Here is a 19,813-nt window from a genome sequence, read left to right on the forward strand (position 1 = left end):
CTGAAAACGGTGGTAATGCATCCTACAGGAAAACACTTTCTAAGTCCTCATAAGGGTACAACTTCCACATGAATGGGCTTCTTGGATAAAGGGCAGAAGCATCATTTTATACGTGCGCCAGGCCATATTCAGAATGTATGTTCAATCAATCAATAAAAAAAAATTGTAGAGCGCGCTACTCACCTGTGAGGGTCTCAAGGTGCTGGGGGCGGGGGAACTGGGGGGCAGGGAGGGTCATTGATCGAACAGCCATGTCTTGAGGTTCTTTCTGAAGACCAGTAGGTTTTTGGTTTTGCGAAGGTCGTGGGGAGGGAGTTCCAGGTTTTGGGGGCGAGGTAGGAGAAAGACCTGCCTCCTGTGGTGGTGTGCTGGATGCGGGGGACTGTGGCTAGGGTGAGGTCGGCTGATCGGAGGTTGCGTGTGGGAGTGTGGAAGTTAACTCTTTCATTGAGGTAGGTTGAGCTGGTTTTGTGGAGGGATTTGTGTGCGTGGATGAGGATCTTGAATGTGATTCTCTTGTCTATGGGGAGCCAGTGAAGGGATTTGAGGTGTGGTGAGATTCGTTCGTGGTGGGGGAGGCCAAGGACGAGGCATGCAGCTGTGTTCGGGATTCTCTGGAGTTTGCGTTTGAGTTTGAGTGTGGTGCCGGCATAGAGGGCGTTACCGTAGTCCATTCTGCTGCTGATGAGTGCATGGGTGACTGTCTTCCTGGTCTCTGGGGGAATCCATTTGCAGGATTTTTTGAGAGTGCGGAGTGTGTGGAAGCAGGAGGAGGTTAGAGCATTGATTTGCTTTGTCATGGAGAGGGAGGGGCCGAGCATGATGCCGAGGTTGCGTGCATAGGTTGCGGGGGTGGGTGCGGGGCCTAGGGCAGTGGGCCACCAGGTGTTGGCATCACATTTTATGCAGCACTTGCAGCCACAGATGTCACCATGGTTTTATGCGTAAATCACAGGCCTTTTTATAATCCCACTCAGTAACACCGAGTTGTATTTGATTATTTGAGTTAATAGATGAAAGTGCCAGAGCCCCAGATGAGTGAAACCATGGAAACAGTGGGTCATGAAAAGATGTTCGTTTGGTTTTCATGGTATAAAAAGGGCCAGGAGGGGTTCTTCTTCAGACTTATGTTTCCATATTTGGGTGAAACCAGGCGCTATGATGGGACACAGGCAATGGCAGATTGAGGGGCGTGGCCAGGTCCTACGGCTGAATGGCAGCTATCACTGCCATTCTGAGGAGTGCACACATCCTACAACCACGGGCGTAGGTTGATCTGTAAAATTGAGGGGTGTGAGCTTCAACTTTCCCAACAATCATGCTGGCACATAGTGGACTTTTAACCAAATTTGCACGGAGCTGGCAAAAATGTTGCACTGCATGAGAAGGAGAGAGCAGGAGAGCACCATATTTACAGAGATATGGCTCTTTGGTCCCCTGCCAGCACACATTCAGGTAGCTGTGCCACTCCCAAACCTTTGCACCATAGCGCTAGGGTGCCTGTGTGAGCCTAGCACCCTTCCACTACAAAACACAACGCTTAGACTAACTTTAGAACTTTTCACACTTTGTATGTGTGCTGCACGGTGCAGTACACAGACACTCAGAAACGAAAGGAGAAATTAAAGTATTTCTTCTTGTTGGTGCCTATTTGAAATGAGTGTTATTTTTTGATGCAAAACTCTGGATAAATTATTATTATTATTTTTTTTAAATGCGTGATCACATGGGAACGCTACCTCGGCGCTAAGTACAGCAAAGCAGTGCCTCTTTGCAATACTTTCAAACGAATTTCCAGCACAAAACGAGATCGGAGCTGAAAAGTAAATTGGGGAAAAAAGATGGAGTCTATTTGCCTCAATTCTCTGATGCAAAAATGGCACAAAATCTCAGTGAATATCCCCCATAATGTTAAAATATATTATACAATGAGCAGGTGCTTAAGGGGCACTGGAAAGAGAGTAATGGGGACTCGTAGGGGTGCAGAGTTAGAGGAAACACATCATTTAGTGATAGTGGATGGGATGGTGGATGGGATGGTGGTGGGTGGTTGTGTGTGTGTGTGTGTGTAAGCATCTGTACTCAACAATGTATCACAACATACATTTAGAGGGGGGCAGCACCACTAACACCCCTGCCTACAGCCAGGATTTCTTGACGTCACTTGGGTAGGACCTTGGAGAGATGCTCCATGGGGGGGTTCCAGGTTATTCAAGCTCAGCAGGTACCCAGCAGCCCAGGTGGGTGTTCAACCAGTGTCAGCAGCAGGTGCCAGACGCGGGTAGAGAACACTGCGCCCTAGGGTCCTGGTGGCTTCTAGGCGCTCCAACACTACCTCTTTGACTCTGAGTCACTTCCACACCGGGCCCCAGAGCCAGGCTCAGCTGACTCTCTCGGCAGGTTAGTTATCACCGCCTCTGACGTCACGGGCCCCATAAACCCCCCTCCTAGATTCCCGAGGCCTCATCACTCACGCGCAGCCTATTTTATAAGAGCAATAAATATTCCATATCGCGCAGAGGTTCCGCTTTTCCCGTTTCCTCCACACGGTGGTTGCGTGATCGGTGGGGGAACCCCCCGCCCCGCAGCTCAAAGCGCCAGTGAGATCACACCACTGTGCACCCCATCGTACAATTAAAGGGGGTGTGACGTGCAGGGTGTGGCAGCTAACGACTGTGTTGGCACTGAGTAAAATGAGATAAAAGTGTCCTGTAGGCTTTATCGGGTTCACAGGAGCAGTGTCAGGGTGCGACCCTCGACAGTGTGTGACACAAGTGAGAGAAGGGTGTGTACAGCGGGTGCAGTGATCACCGGGGAAGGGTCTGTACAACCGGAGGAGTGATCCCCAGGGTGAGAGGTAGCACACACACAGGGTGGAGGGGGTCTGTGTGTGCAGGGGAAGGGTCTGTACAGCAGGAGCAGTGACCCCCAGGGTGAGAGGCACCGCACACAGGGTAGAGGGGTCTGTGTGTGCAGAAGAAAGGTCTGTACAACTGAAACATGGACACCTAGGGTGAGAGGTAGCACACACACACACAGGGTGGATGGCGTCTGTGTGTACAGGGGAAGGGTCTGTACAGCAGGAGCGGTGGCCCTCAGTGTGAGAGGTAGAACACACACATGGTGGTTGTGGGTGGAGGTGGAGGGTCTGTACAGCAGGAGCATGGATCCCCAGGGTGAGAGGTACCACACAGAGGGTGGAGGGGGTCTGTGTGTGCAGGAGAAGGGTCCGTACAGCAGAAGTAATTATCACCAGGGTGGGAGGTAGACGCAGGGTGGAGGGGGTCTGTGTGTGCAGGTGAAGTGATCCCAGTGTGAGAGGTAGCACAGACACATGGTGGAGAGGGTCTGATTGTGCAGGTGAAGGGTCTGTGCAGCAGGAGCAGTGTCCCCGGGGTGAGAGGTACCACCCACAGGGGGCAAGGAGGGGTCTGTGTGGAGGGGTGGGTCTGTATAGCAGATCCTGTGAATCAGAAAATGGCACATTGTATTACAATATGTCACACACACACACACAGAACAAGCACAGGACAGAGCAGCAGGACAAGCTTCTCTTACACAGAACAAGCACAGCACAGAGCAGCATGGAAAGCTTCTCTCACACACAAAATAAGCACAGCACAGGGGCAGAAGGGCAAGCTTCTCTCACACAGAACAAGCAAAGGGAACAGCAGGGCAAGTTTCTCACACACAGAATAGGCACAGGACAAAGCAACAGGGCAAGCTTCTCTCGCACACAGAACAAGCACAGCACATAGAGCAGGAGGGCAAGCTTCTCTCTCACACACAAGTACAACACAGAGAGCAGCAGGACAATCTTCTCTCATACACACAAGCACAACACTAGAAGTAGCAAAGCAAGGTGCCCTCACACATAGAGCAGCAGGGCAAGCTTCACTCACACACAGAACAAACATCACAGAGAGCAGTGGGGCAAGCTTCTCTCATACACCGAATAAGCACAGCACATTGTGCAGCATGGTAAGGATCCCTCACACACAGAAAAGCACAGCACATTGTGCAGCATGGTAAGGATCCCTCACACACAGAAAAGCACAGCACATTGTGCAGCATGGTAAGGATCCCTCACACGCAGAACAAGCACAGCACAGAGAGCAGCAGGGCAAGCTTCTCTCACACACAGAACAAGCACAGCACAGAAAGCAGCAGGGTAAGGATCCCTCACACGCAGAACAAGCAAAGCAGAGAAGTTGGGATAGGATCCCTCACACACAGAACAAGCACAGAGAGCCGCAAGGCAAGCTTCTCTCACACAGAACAAGCACAGAGAGCAGCAGGGCAAGGACCCCTCACAAACAGAACAAGCACTGCAAAGAGAGAAGTTGGGATAGGATCCCTCACGCACAGAACAAGCACAGAGAGCAGCAGGACAAGCTTCTCACACAAACAGAACAAGAACAGCACAGGGAGCAGCAGGTCAAGCTTCTCTCACACATAGAACGTACAAGAGCAGCAGGGTAAGGACCCCTCCCTCACAAAAACAAGCGCCTCACAGGCAAAAGCAGTGCAAGCTTGCTGCACACAGACACAGGTATAGCAGAGACAACAGTGGGCCAATGTTCCCTCACCATGAATACTCTCGCCCACACAGAACTAGTGAGCATGAACAGCGTACCTGTCACTCACGCATATTGCAAGGTATCCTCACAGAGAGGGTCATGTACAGTACAGATAGTAGAGGTGACCGTTGTCACCACACACGGGGCAGGTGCAGCAGGCAGGAGCATTGAACACTTCCCCAGACATAAAACTTGTGCAGAACAGCGACTGAAGTGCAAGCTTCCCTCACACAACAGATGCTGCGCAGGCAGACACAACAGAACCTTTCTTCACATACAGAACAAGTATAGCATGGGATGGAGTAGTGTACGTATCAGGGACAGCACAAGTAACAGGGGTGCAAGCTTCTCTCACACAGTAGGTGCAGCACAGGCAGATGCAATAGGAACTTCCCTTACACACAGAACAAGTATAGCATTGGGTGGAGTAGTGAACAGCATAGGCAGCAGAGGTGCAAGCTTCCCTCACACAGTAGGTGCAGCACAGGCAGATGCAATGTGACCTTGCCTCACATACAGAACAAGAATAGCACGGGCAGGAGTATTGAACGTCCCAGGGGCAGCACAAGCAGCAGGGGTGCAAGCTTTTCTAACACAACAGGTGCAGCACAGGCATACGCAACAGGGCCTTCCTTCACACACGCAACAAGTATAGCATGGGATGGAGTACTGTACTTATCAGGGAAAGCACAAGTTACAGGGGTGTGAGCTTCTCTCACACAACAGGTGCAGCACAGGCAGCAGGGATGCAAGGTTCTTTCACACAACATGTGCAGCACAGGCAGGCACAACAGGACCTTCCCTCACACACAGAACAAGTATAGAATGGGCAGGAGTAGTGCACATCTCAAAGACAGCACAGGCAGCAAGAATGCAAGCTTCCCTCACACAGTAGGTACAGGTCAGGAAGACACAACAGGACCTTCCCACACATACAGAACAAGAATAGCATGAGCAGTGAACGTCCCAGGGGCGGCACAGGCAGCAGGGGTTCGAGCTTCCCTCACACAGTTGGTGCAGCGCAGGCAGATGCAACAGAAGCTTCCCTCACACACAGAACAAGAATAGCATGGGATGGCGGAGTGAACGGCTCAGGGGCAGCCAGGCACCAGGGATGCAAGCTTCCCTCACACAGTAGGTGCAGTGCAGGCAGACTAAACATGACCTTGCCACACATACGGTACAAGAATAGCATGGGATGGCGGAGTGAACGTCCTAGGAACAGCACCGGCACCAGGGATGCAAGCTTCCCTCACACAGTAGGTGCAGTGCAGGCAGACTAAACATGACCTTGCCACACATACGGTACAAAAATAGCATGGGATGGCGGAGTGAACGTCTCAGGGGCAGCACAGGTGCAAGCTTCCCTCACACACTAGGTGCAGCACAGGCAGAAGCAACAGAAGCTTCCCTCACACATAGAACAAGAATAGCATGGGATGGCGGAGTGAACGGCTCAGGGGCAGCCAGGCACCAGGGATGCAAGCTTCCCTCACACAGTAGGTGCAGTGCAGGCAGACTAAACATGACCTTGCCACACATACAGTACAAGAATAGCATGGGATGGGGTAGTGAATGTCCCAGGGACAGCAGCTTATGTATGTCCCAGGTATGCAAGCTTCTGTCATTAAGGTCAGGCACATCACAGTGATGACTACTTAGATTTTAATTTAAAGTATAAATGAAGGTTCGAGAACACGGACAACAGGATTCCTCAGATGAACAAAGGAGCAGCCCAGCCCCACTGCCTGCTGGGCCTACAATCACCTTGGGGCGCAGGTAGGGAGTTTAAATATCTTCTTCAGGCCTCCTGCCCTAGCTGTCCATTGCCACACAGTGTGATCTTGAACAACCCTAAACCCCCTTGGTCTACTGTAGTGCTCCACTAGATAGCCACACGGTGGCCAGTACGAAAGCCTGTATGTGAATCTAGTGTGGCAGACATCAATTTGATGCACCACTTTCAGATCCTGCTCCATGTCAGGCACAACCTATAGCGCCTGGAAGCCCTCATCATGGGTGCTCGGTACGGGCGCATTCCCATTCCATGGAGTTTAACCTCAAACATTTATCACCTAAAGTGCTTCAAAGCGTCATCAGGAGTAGTAATTGCTATACAAATGCAATTACAATTCCAGTTACTCTTAGAAGATGGTAAATGTGTGCTGCTGAAGGGAGGAGTGGTGGAGGGGTAACAGCCCTGCCAAGCTTCCCAGGTCCAAGTGTGATGTGCTGCTCCAGTCCAGGTTTTTCCTTTGAATTCTGGGACTCGTAGTTTTATTTATTCCATTATACAAGAGGACTGCAAGTCCCAGAGTTCAAAGGAAAAAAACTGGACTATAGCAGCACATCACGCATGGACCTAGGAAACTTGGCAGCCATGATATGGGGGTCGTGGTAGGTAGGAAATGATACCAAAAGGCAAGATCTGGCAGGGGGGCATTGTGTGCGCTCCACGCATGAAAACCAAGGGGGGGTGACACTTGGCTGCAGCGCAGAGGCGTTTTAGGACATGGTCAATGTGGGCGATTGCGCAGGGTCCCACCTTCCAACGGGTCCCCCGAGAAGGTGAACTTCCTCAGCCTTGCCAAGTTTTCCAGTTCCATGTATGATGTGCTGCATCAGTCCCAGTTTTCTTTTGAATTTTGTGACTTGTAGTGTTATTTTGCTCTATAAAAAAGGACTACAAGTCCCAGAATTCAAAGAAAAAAGACAGGACAAAAGCAGCATATCAAGCATGAACCTGGGAAACTTGGCAGCTATGACTTTCTGTTTGTCTGGTTGACCTCTGTCTATTCCCATATCTCAGCCTCTCTCCTCTCTACCCCGAGTCTTTCTTTGCCCAGTGGCATCCTAGGGGTTTTGGGGGGCCCTGGAAAGACAACATGAGCAGTATAGTTACAAACATGGGTCCCCAAAATATGTCTGGCCCAAGGCCCCAGAAATCCTTAAGACGACAATGCTGCTGAAAACTTCATGTGATTTTTCTGGGCAAACTTACTGCCTAAAAAAAAAAGTGTCCAGTGTTCATGCCCCTGGGAAAACCGGCATGGAAATAGCGTCTCTCTCGGAGTCAGATGGAGCGGAGTCCCATCTAGTGCTGAGCAAAGCGCGTTACAAGAGAGGTTCAGAGTAACGCTCTAGGGGGAGACAGTTACTCATGACGATAGTTACTTAGTTACAAGTTACCTATTAATCACAGGTTAAGCATTTCGAGAAGTTAAGGAGATTCAGGTTACACAGATAAATACATGGGGCCCGATTCACAAAGGTAAACTTGGACCAAAAATCTAAGTTTAGACCAGAATAAGTCTAACTTGGTCTCAGTTTACCTTCTTGAATCGACCCTAGTATTTATAGAGTTAAAAACAAGATAACTTAAATTAGTTTAACTTAAGTTGCGGAGTTATATCGAGAGAGGGAGTCGTGTAACAGGGTTAGGACAATAAATGTGAGGGGGCGCCTGGTCAGGAGCCTGGCGGGGAGGGTTATTTTGAACAATGTCTTCAGAAGAGTAAAGTTTTGAGATTCCTTTGGAAGGTTCGGAGTTTGTGATGCGAAGGTTTGGAGGATGCTCTGGTCTGTTTGGAAGGATGAAGGCCCAGCCCCCGACATAGAGACAGAACCTGTGTGACACTCACCTGGTGTCGCTGGGATTGATGTCGCGATAGTACTCGTGCATTTTGTGATAGAGGAGCCCCACGATGGTTGTCCGAGCTGGGAAAGAATCAACAGAGAGGTTACTGGTCAGTGCCAAGATCACACATGGCGAGTCACTTCAGGTGTCAGGCTCGGGCCAGATGTGGCCCCTGCCCTCTAAGAGGGATGGAGGGTTCAGAGGCGAGAGGAGGGGACCTCGAGGGGTGGGGATAGAGGGAAGGAGAGACCTTGAGGGAGAAGCACCAGCAGCGGGGGAAGAGGGGTCTTGTGGGGAGATGGGACCTCAGGGGGCCACGTTTCTAGAAGGGACCAGTAGTGAGAAGGGACCTCAGGGGCCAAGGGACCAGCAGGGAGAAGGTAAAAGCAGTGAGAAGGGACCCTAGGGGCCAGGGCCCAGGAGGGAGAAGGCCCAGCATTGGGATGGGACCTCAGGGACCAAGGGCCCAGGACGGAGAAGACACAAGCAGTGAGAAGAGACCCTGGGGGGGCCAGGGGCCCAGGAGGGAGAAGGCCCAGCATTGGGATGGGACCTCAGGGGCCAAGGGCCCAGGACGGAGAAGACACAAGCAGTGAGAAGAGACCCTGGGGGGGCCAGGGGCCCAGGAGGGAGAAGGCCCAGCATTGGGACGGGACCTCAGGGGCCAAGGGCCCAGGACGGAGAAGACACAAGCAGTGAGAAGAGACCCTGGGGGGGCCAGGGGCCCAGGAGGGAGAAGGACCAGCATTGGGACGGGACCTCAGGGGCCAAGGGCCCAGGACGGAGAAGACACAAGCAGTGAGAAGAGACCCTGGGGGGGCCAGGGGCCCAGGAGGGAGAAGGCCCAGCATTGGGATGGGACCTCAGGGACCAAGGGCCCAGGACGGAGAAGACACAAGCAGTGAGAAGAGACCCTGGGGGGGCCAGGGGCACAGGAGGGAGAAGGCCCAGCATTGGGACGGGACCTCAGGGACCAAGGGCCCAGGACGGAGAAGACACAAGCAGTGAGAAGAGACCCTGGGGGGGCCAGGGGCCCAGGAGGGAGAAGGCCCAGCATTGGGATGGGACCTCAGGGGCCAAGGGCCCAGGACGGAGAAGACACAAGCAGTGAGAAGAGACCCTGGGGGGGCCAGGGGCCCAGGAGGGAGAAGGCCCAGCATTGGGACGGGACCTCAGGGACCAAGGGCCCAGGACGGAGAAGACACAAGCAGTGAGAAGAGACCCTGGGGGGGCCAGGGGCCCAGGAGGGAGAAGGACCAGCATTGGGACGGGACCTCAGGGGCCCAGGAGGGAGAAGGACCAGCAATGGAAAGGGATGTCGCGGAGGAGATAAGGAGGAAGGGAGAGGGGAACGGGGGGGGGGGGAGGGGAGGGCTCAGAAGTGTATTTGGATGAGATACAGGAGGAAATAGGAAACAAGCAGTAGAATCAACGCCAGAATAGCAAATTCGTCTGGGAATTCCTCATTTCTTGGGGGACTCTTATGGAATCACATGTAATACCTGATAACGTCTGGTACAGCTTTGGGGGCACACACAACAACTGAAAAAAAACATTGCACTCGCAAAGGAAAGTGTGAAACCTCACGAAAGAGGCCAACAGTGAAAATCAGAAACCATGAAAACTTTCATGAGTGGAAAAATGTTTGTACAACACTTAACTCTAAACTCCACGCACTGAAGGGGCGTCTAAGAGCGCACGGTGTGTGACCCTGGTTTGTTGGAGCACTCTGTAATGTGAGTTACCACTGTGTGATGGAACACACCACTGTGTGATGGAACACACCACTGTGTGATGGAACACACCACTGTGTGATGGAACACACCACTGTGTGATGGAACACACCACTGTGTGATGGAACACACCACTGTGTGATGGAACACACCACTGTGTGATGGAACACACCACTGTGTGATAGCATATGTCACTGTGTGATAATACACACCTCCCTGTGATAGGACACACCTCTGCGTGACTGGACACACCTCTGCGTGACTGGACACACCTCTGCGTGACTGGACACACCTCTGTGTAATGGAACATGCGTCTATGTGATGGGGCACACCTCTGTGTGATGGAACATACGTCTGTGTGATGGGACACACGTCAATGTGACAGGACACACCACTGTGTAACAGGACACACCTCTGTGTGATGGGATCGTCTATGTGACAGGAGACACCACTGTGGAACAGGACACACCTCTGTGTGATGGTACACACGTCTATGTGACAGGACACACCTCTGTGTGATGGAAAATACCTCTGTGTGACTGGACACAACTCTGTGTGATGGGAGATACGTCTGTGTGATAGGACGTGTGTGTGTGTGTGATAGGACACACTACTGTGGGATAGAACATAGCACTGTGTGATAGCATATGTCACTGTGTGATAACACACACCTCCGTGTGATAGGACACACCTCTGCGTGACTGGACACACCTCTGCGTGACAGGACACACCTCTGTGTGACAGGACACACCTCTGTGTGATGGGGCACACCTCTGTGTGATGGTACACACGTCTATGTGACAGGACACACTACTGTGTGACAGGACACACCTCTGTGTGATGGAACATACCTCTGTGTGACAGGACACACCTCTGTGTGACAGGACACACCTCTGTGTGACGGGACACACCTCTGTGTGACATGGGCTCTTCACCAGGAGTCAGAATGAAGAGGTTACTCTGGCCACACGGGTCTGCCTTTTCCTCCACATACAACATATTATTGTATCCGCCTTCCGGGTACCTCTGACGAATGAAGGGTCAGTGTCTGGGATTGCACGTGAGGTTCCCACAGACCACGAGCAGAGAGACAGTGTCTGGGCCTTGACCCCAGACCGTGGGGTGCTCACGAGTGGGGTCACCCCTGCTGACCTCACACATGAACCACGTACCCTCAGACCTGCTGAGAGGGCGCGCGCCCTGGGCCATGGCACAGTCTCGGGCCACGAGGGGTCCCATGAGCGGACTCCACGTACTCAAGCCCGTCACGAGGCCCAGGTTCAGGGAGGAGGGACCCTGCACAACAATGGACCCGTGGGTGCAGGGATGTGGACAACAGATACACAAACACATCACTAGGTGGGAGGTGGTGGGAACCAGACCCAAGAAATGAATAACAGGCCGTGAGTTCACAGACCAGACACCGGATACTGTAACCCGTCACAAGGAACTGAAAAAAGGAACGAGCAAAGCACCACAAGGTCACAGAACCAGACACCGGATACTGTAACCCGTCACAATGAACCGAACCAAGGAAAGAGCAAACACCACGAGTTCAGAGAACCAGGCACCAGATACTCTAACCTGTCACAAGGAACCGAACAAAGGAAGGAGCAAAGCACCACCAGTACACAGAACCAGACACCAGATACTGTAACCCGTCACAATGAACCGAACCAAGGAACGAGCAAAACACGACCTATTCACAGAACCAGACACCAGATACTGTAACCCGTCACCAGGGACTGAACCAAGTAACAAGCAAAACACCACGAGGTGACAGAACCAGACAACTATCAAGCAGAATTTGTAAAGTGCTGCTAATCACCGGCAGGGTATCCAGGCACTTGCAGGTCCCGGAGAAAGCCGTGAAAATGGCGAACATCAAGGGGAAGGCCCACAAAAAGTGGAGGAAAAAGCAAGGGGAAAGCAGTGAAGATGAGGGGAAAACAAAAAGGCAGCACTCAAAAAACAATTAAAAGTAGAAGGCAGTGAGAACAAGTGAAAATCAGAGAGAAAGCATTGAAACAATGGGAAAAAAGCAAGGAGAAGGCAGTGAAAACAAGGGAAACAGCATGGAGCGGGCACATAAAGAAAATAGGGGAAAAAGCAAGGAGAAAGCAGTGAGAACAAGGGAAAAGCAAGAAGAAGGCAGCACAAAAAGGGGGTAAAGCAAGGAGAAGACAGGAGCTAGAGTGATGCAGCAGCGCACGGAAAGCTGTACTCGTTTTTTGTTTTTTTTTTTAGGGTGGATTTGCGGATCTTCTGCAATTTTGTGGCAAAAATGTAAAATTAAAAAAATAAAATTGTGTGACACCAGGCCTAGGGAGTCAGGGTATACTCTAACCGGTCACAAAGTGAGTTCAGGGGAACCGAAGTAAGAAAAGGGCAAAGCACTGAGTTCCCAGAACTGGACCCCCAGATACCATGACCTGTCACAAGATGAGCTCAAGGGAGCAGAACCAAGGAATGAACAGCAGGCTATGAGTTCACAGAACCGGAACCAGACACCATGGCCGGTCACAAGATGAGTTCAAAGGAACGAACAAAGGAAAGAACAGCGCGCTATGAGTTCACAGAACCAGAACCAGATACCGTGACCAATCACAAGATAAGTTCAAGGGAACCGAACCAAGGAAAGAACAGCAGGCTATGAGTTCACAGAGCCGGAACCAGATACCGTGACCCATCACAAGATGAGTTCAAGGGAACCGAACCAAGGAAAGAACAGCAGGCTATGAGTTCACAGAACCGGAACCGGATACCGTGACCCATCACAAGATGAGTTCAAGGGAACCCCACCAAGGAAAGAACAGCAGGCTATGAGTTCACAGAACCGGAACCAGTTACCGTGACCCGTCGCAAGATGAGTTCAAGGCAACCAGACCAAGGAAAGAACAGTAGGCTATGAGTTCACAGAACCGGATACCGTGACCCGTCACAAGATGAGCTCAAGGGAGCAGAACCAAGGAAAGATCAGCAGGCTATGAGTTCACAGAACCGGAACCAGATACTGTGACCCATCACAAGATGAGTTCAAGGGAACAACCCAAGGGAAGAAAAGCAGGCTATGAGTTCACAGAACCGGAACCAGATACCGTGGTCCATCACAAGATGAGTTCAAGGGAACCGAACCAAGGAAAGAACAGCGCGCTATGAGTTCACAGAACCGGAACCGGATACCGTGACCAATCACAAGATAAGTTCAAGGGAACCGAACCAAGGAAAGAACAGCAGGCTATGAGTTCACAGAACCGGAACCAGATACCGTGGTCCATCACAAGATGAGTTCAAGGGAACCGAACCAAGGAAAGAACAGCAGGCTATGAGTTCACAGAACCAGAACCAGACACCGTGACCAATCACAAGATAAGTTCAAGGGAACCGAACCAAGGAAAGAACAGCGCGCTATGAGTTCACAGAACCGGAACCAGATACCGTGGTCCATCACAAGATGAGTTCAAGGGAACCGAACCAAGGAAAGAACAGCGCGCTATGAGTTCACAGAACCGGAACCAGATACCGTGGTCCATCACAAGATGAGTTCAAGGGAACCGAACCAAGGAAAGAACAGCGCGCTATGAGTTCACAGAACCGGAACCAGATACCGTGGTCCATCACAAGATGAGTTCAAGGGAACCGAACCAAGGAAAGAACAGCAGGCTATGAGTTCACAGAACCGGAACCAGATACCGTGGTCCATCACAAGATGAGTTCAAGGGAACTAAACCAAGGAAAGAACAGCAGGCTATGAGTTCACAGAACCAGAACCAGATACCGTGACCAATCACAAGATAAGTTCAAAGGAACCGAACCAAGGAAAGAACAGCAGGCTATGAGTTCACAGAGCCGGACCCAGATACCGTGACCCATCACAAGATGAGTTCAAGGGAACCGAACCAAGGAAAGAACAGCAGGCTATGTGTTCACAGAACCAGAACCAGATACCGTGACCCATCACAAGATGAGTTCAAGGGAACCGAACCAAGGAAAGAACAGCAGGCTATGAGTTCACAGAACCGGATACCGTGACCCGTCACAAGATGAGCTCAAGGGAGCAGAACCAAGGAAAGATCAGCAGGCTATGAGTTCACAGAACCGGAACCAGATACTGTGACCCATCACAAGATGAGTTCAATGGAACAACCCAAGGGAAGAAAAGCAGGCTATGAGTTCACAGAACCGGAACCTGATACCGTGACCCATCACAAGATGAGTTCAAGGGAACCGACCCAAGGAAAGAACAGCAGGCTATGAGTTCACAGAACCGGAACCAGATACCGTGGTCCATCCCAAGATGAGTTCAAGGGAACTAAACCAAGGAAAGAACAGCAGGCTATGGGTTCACAGAACCAGAACCAGAACCAGATACCGTGACCAATCACAAGATGAGTTCAAGGGAACAACCCAAGGGAAGAACAGCAGGCTATGAGTTAACAGAACCGGAACCAGATACCCTGACCCGTCACAAGATGACTTCAAGGGAACCGAACCAAGGAAAGAACAGCAGGCTATGAGTTCACAGAACCGGAACCGGATACCGTGGTCCATCCCAAGATGAGTTCAAGGGAACTAAACCAAGGAAAGAACAGCAGGCTATGAGTTCACAGAACCGGAACCGGATACCGTGACCCATCACAAGATGAGTTCAAGGGAACCGACCCAAGGAAAGAACAGCAGGCTATGAGTTCACAGAACCGGAACCAGTTACCGTGACCCGTCGCAAGATGAGTTCAAGGCAACCGGACCAAGGAAAGAACAGCAGGCTATGAGTTCACAGAACCGGAACCAGATACCCTGACCCCTCAAAAGATGAGCTCAAGGGAACCGAACCAAGGAAAGAACAGCAGGCTATGAGTTCACAGAGCCGGAACCAGATACCCTGACCCATCACAAGATGAGCTCAAGGGAACCGAACCAAGGAAAGAACAGCAGGCTATGAGTTCACAGAACCAGAGACCGTGACCCATCACAAGATGAGCTCAAGGGAACCGAACCAAGGAAAGAACAGCAGGCTATGAGTTCACAGAGCCGGAACCAGATACCGTGACCCGTCGCAAGATGAGTTTAAGGGAACCGAACCAAGGAAAGAACAGCAGGCTATGAGTTCACAGACCCGGAACCAGTTACCGTGACCCGTCGCAAGATGAGTTCAAGGCAACCGGACCAAGGAAAGATCAGCAGGCTATGAGTTCACAGAACCAGATACCGTGACCCATCACAAGATGAGTTCAAGGGAACCCCACCAAGGAAAGAACAGTAGGCTATGAGTCCACAGAACCGGAACCGGATACCGTGACCTGTCACAAGATGAGTTCAAGGGAACCGAACCAAGGGAAGAACAGCAGGCTATGAGTTCACAGAACCGGAACCGGATACCGTGACCTGTCACAAGATGAGTTCAAGGGAACCAAACCAAGGAAAGAACAGCAGGCTATGAGTTCACAGAACCAGATACCGTGACCCGTCACAAGATGAGCTCAAGGGAACAGAACCAAGGAAAGAACAGCAGGCTATGAGTTCACAGAACCGGAAGCAGATACCATGACCCGTCGCAAGATGAGTTCAAGGCAACCGGACCAAGGAAAGAACAGCAGGCTATGAGTTCACAGAACCAGATACCGTGGTCCATCCCTAGATGAGTTCAAGGAAACAGAACCAAGGAAAGAACAAAATACCTTGAGTTCACAGAATCAGACACAAGATACTCTAACCAGTCACAAGGAACCAAACCAAGGAAACAACATGCAGTGAGTTGGTAAAACTGGACAGTACTCTAACCTGTCACAAGCTATGGTCACAGGAATAAAACCCAGGAAACCAACAATACACAGAGAAATGTCACTTCAGTTGAACTAGAGTGACTTATCCGCAGATCAAGCAGCCACGGCTGAGGCCGCACCACGAGATGGGTGGACCGGTGGCCCAGCAGCTAGGCTGCACCCTAGCCCTCATCAGCCCAGCAGCAGTCATCCTGCCCCGTTTACAAGTTCCTACCTCATGTAGTAGAGAACTGCCATGTATAGTGCTTCTGCGGACGTGATGGTAGTCCTTTTACATGAAACAAGCATCCTGGGACCGGTTTTGGGGTATCACCCCTCATCAGCAAGGCTAGCTTGAATCTGGAGCCACGTCTGGGCATCCCCTTCCCACGTGGGTCCCGAGCTCACTATGCCACTGGATTCAAGCTAGCCTGACTCATGAGGGGTCGTACCCCGAAACCGGTCCCAGCATGCTTGGTTCCGGTCCTGGGAGGACATGACCTGGCAGTTGAGGCTGGACTGTTCCTATGGGGGACTGATTTGCATATGGCTGGGTCGAAACTGTGGTGGCGTGGTGAGCAAAATAATTAATGTGCCAGCTCCATACCACACCCCTCACATTGTATACTCAACTCCCTTCATATCTCACCCCTTACAACCTGTACTTTACACTGACTCCCTTCATTTCACACCCCTTACAACCTGTACTTTACACTGACTCCCTTCATTTCACACCCCTTACAACCTGCACTTTACACTCACTCCCTTCATTTCACACCCCTTACAACCTGTACTTTACACTGACTCCCTTCATATCACACCCCTTACAACCTGTTCATTACACTCACTTCCTTCATTTCACACCCCTTACAACCTGTACTTTACACTCACTCCCTTCATTTCACACCCCTTACAACCTGTACTTTACACTCACTCCCTTCATATTTCACACCCCTTACAACCTGTACTTTACACTCACTCCCTTCATTTCACACCCCTTACAACCTGTACTTTACACTCACTCCCTTCATATTTCACACCCCTTACAACCTGTACTTTACACTGACTCCCTTCATTTCACACCCCTTACAACCTGCACTTTACACTCACTCCCTTCATTTCACACCCCTTACAACCTGCACTTTACACCGACTCCCTTCATTTCACACCCCTTACAACCTGCACTTTACACCGACTCCCTTCATTTCACCCCCCTTACAACCTGTACTTTACACTGACTCCCTTCATTTCACACCCCTTACAACCTGTACTTTACACTCACTCCCTTCATATTTCACACCCCTTACAACCTGCACTTTACACTCACTCCCTTCATATCACACCCCTTACAACCTGCACTTTACACCGACTCCCTTCATTTCACACCCCTTACAACCTGTACTTTACACCGACTCCCTTCATATTTCACACCCCTTACAACCTGTACTTTACACCGACTCCCTTCATATTTCACACCCCTTACAACCTGTACTTTACACCGACTCCCTTCATTTCACACCCCTTACAACCTGCACTTTACACCGACTCCCTTCATATCACACCCCCTACAACCTGCACTTTACACCGACTCCCTTCATATCACACCCCCTACAACCTGCACTTTACACTGACTCCCTTCATATCACACCCCCTACAACCTGCACTTTACACCGACTCCCTTCATATTTCACACCCCTTACAACCTGTACTTTACACTGACTCCCTTCATATCACACTCCTTACAAGCTGTACTTCACACTCACTCCTTTCATTTCACACCCCTTACAACCTGCACTTTACACTGACTCCCTTCATTTCACACCCCTTACAACCTGTACTTTACACTAACTCCCTTCATATTTCACACCCCTTACAACCTGCACTTTACACTCACTCCCTTCATATCACACCCCTTACAACCTGCACTTTACACCGACTCCCTTCATTTCACACCCCTTACAACCTGCACTTTACACTGACTCCCTTCATTTCACACCCCTTACAACCTGTACTTTACACTCACTCCCTTCATTTCACACCCCTTACAACCTGTACTTTACACTCACTCCCTTCATTTCACACCCCTTACAACCTGTACTTTACACTCACTCCCTTCATTTCACACCCCTTACAACCTGTACTTTACACTCACTCCCTTCATATCACACCCCTTACAACCTGCACTTTACACCGACTCCCTTCATATTTCACACCCCTTACAACCTGCACTTTACACTGACTCCCTTCATTTCACACCCCTTACAACCTGCACTTTACACCGACTCCCTTCATATCACACCCCTTACAACCTGCACTTTACACCGACTCCCTTCATTTCACACCCCCTACAACCTGCACTTTACACCGACTCCCTTCATATCACACCCCCTACAACCTGCACTTTACACTGACTCCCTTCATATCACACCCCTTACAACCTGTACTTTACACTGACTCCCTTCATATCACACCCCTTACAACCTGCACTTTACACTGACTCCCTTCATATCACACCCCTTACAACCTGTACTTTACACTGACTCCCTTCATATCACACCCCTTACAACCTGCACTTTACACCGACTCCCTTCATATCACACCCCCTACAACCTGCACTTTACACCGACTCCCTTCATTTCACACCCCTTACAACCTGCACTTTACACCGACTCCCTTCATATCACACCCCCTACAACCTGCACTTTACACCGACTCCCTTCATTTCACACCCCTTACAACCTGCACTTTACACCGACTCCCTTCATATCACACCCCTTACAACCTGCACTTTACACCGACTCCCTTCATTTCACACCCCTTACAACCTGCACTTTACACCGACTCCCTTCATTTCACACCCCTTACAACCTGCACTTTACACTGACTCCCTTCATTTCACACCCCTTACAACCTGCACTTTACACCGACTCCCTTCATATCACACCCCCTTACAACCTGCACTTTACACTGACTCCCTTCATATCACACCCCTTACAACCTGTACTTTACACCGACTCCCTTCATATCACACCCCTTACAACCTGCACTTTACACCGACTCCCTTCATATCACACCCCCTTACAACCTGCACTTTACACTGACTCCCTTCATATCACACCCCTTACAACCTGTACTTTACACTGACTCCCTTCATATCACACTCCTTACAAGCTGTACTTCACACTCACTCCTTTCATTTCACACCCCTTATAACCTGTACTTCACACTGACTCCCTTCATATCCCACCTCTTACAACCTGTACTTTACACTGACTCCTATTCATATCTCACTCCTTACAACCTCTACTTTACACTGAGTCCCTTCATATCTCAGTCCTTACAACCTGTACTTTACAACGAGTCCCTTCATATCTCGGTCCTTACAACCTGTACTTCACACTGACTGACTTCTTTGGGCCCCCCACAGGGTACACAGTGCTAGGGGAGAAACACTCGCGCACTGATACCTTTGTTTAACGAAGTTTCGACTTACATTTGCGGAAGGCTTCTCCAGGAATAGAAATGTAGTTCCGGCCGAGGGACGGAAAGCGGTAGTTGGACAAAGTGTATGAGGGCGGCACCTTCACCATGGAGAAGTCTGTGAGGTGGGGACAAGAGAGAGGAAAGGAGAGGTTTAATAACTCTGTAGTGAGCCAAACAGGGTAAACACTGAATTAATAAAAATACCTTTTTTATCATTTCCATCTGTACTTATCCATGTTTATTTTTTGGCCATCTTATTAGTATTTGTTCATATTTTTGTGGTTTGTGAATAAGTGAAGTAAAAATGGTATATTTTCTCATTTAGTTAACTGATAAACATGCTCTCATACTTTGATGCCTGTCGCGTTTTAGCAAATTGAGCAGCCAAATATAGCAAAACACTACACTACAGGTGAATATTCGCAATTTACTACAAATGTGCTTCAACATATGCCTGTATCTAGAGATATCGTAATCTGTTTTTTAACTCCCCGTGCTATCTAACTGCTTATATGTTATCTTGGAACTCACAACAGATAGCATGGAGAGTCACTCATTAGAAGCACAATTTTAAGTATTTTTCCACTTTTACAAATAAATACAGACAGGAAACACCTT

At 50.2% G+C, this 19,813-nt stretch overlaps 1 protein-coding gene across 2 annotated transcripts in view; it reads right to left on the bottom strand.

Moving 5' to 3' along the window:
• Positions 1-19,813, bottom strand: part of ADGRD1 (adhesion G protein-coupled receptor D1) — a 634,610-nt gene that overhangs the window by 443,010 nt on the left and 171,787 nt on the right. For both annotated transcript variants that reach the window (XM_069215354.1, XM_069215353.1), the window contains 2 exons: positions 19,206-19,310; positions 8,222-8,297 (listed from right to left, as the gene is read on the bottom strand). In XM_069215354.1, coding sequence (XP_069071455.1) covers positions 8,222-8,297; positions 19,206-19,310 — 181 coding nt within the window. The remainder of the gene's footprint in view (positions 1-8,221; positions 8,298-19,205; positions 19,311-19,813) is intronic.

This window comes from Pleurodeles waltl, chromosome 11 (assembly GCF_031143425.1).
Source record: "Pleurodeles waltl isolate 20211129_DDA chromosome 11, aPleWal1.hap1.20221129, whole genome shotgun sequence".
Classification (NCBI taxonomy): Eukaryota; Metazoa; Chordata; class Amphibia; order Caudata; family Salamandridae; genus Pleurodeles; species Pleurodeles waltl.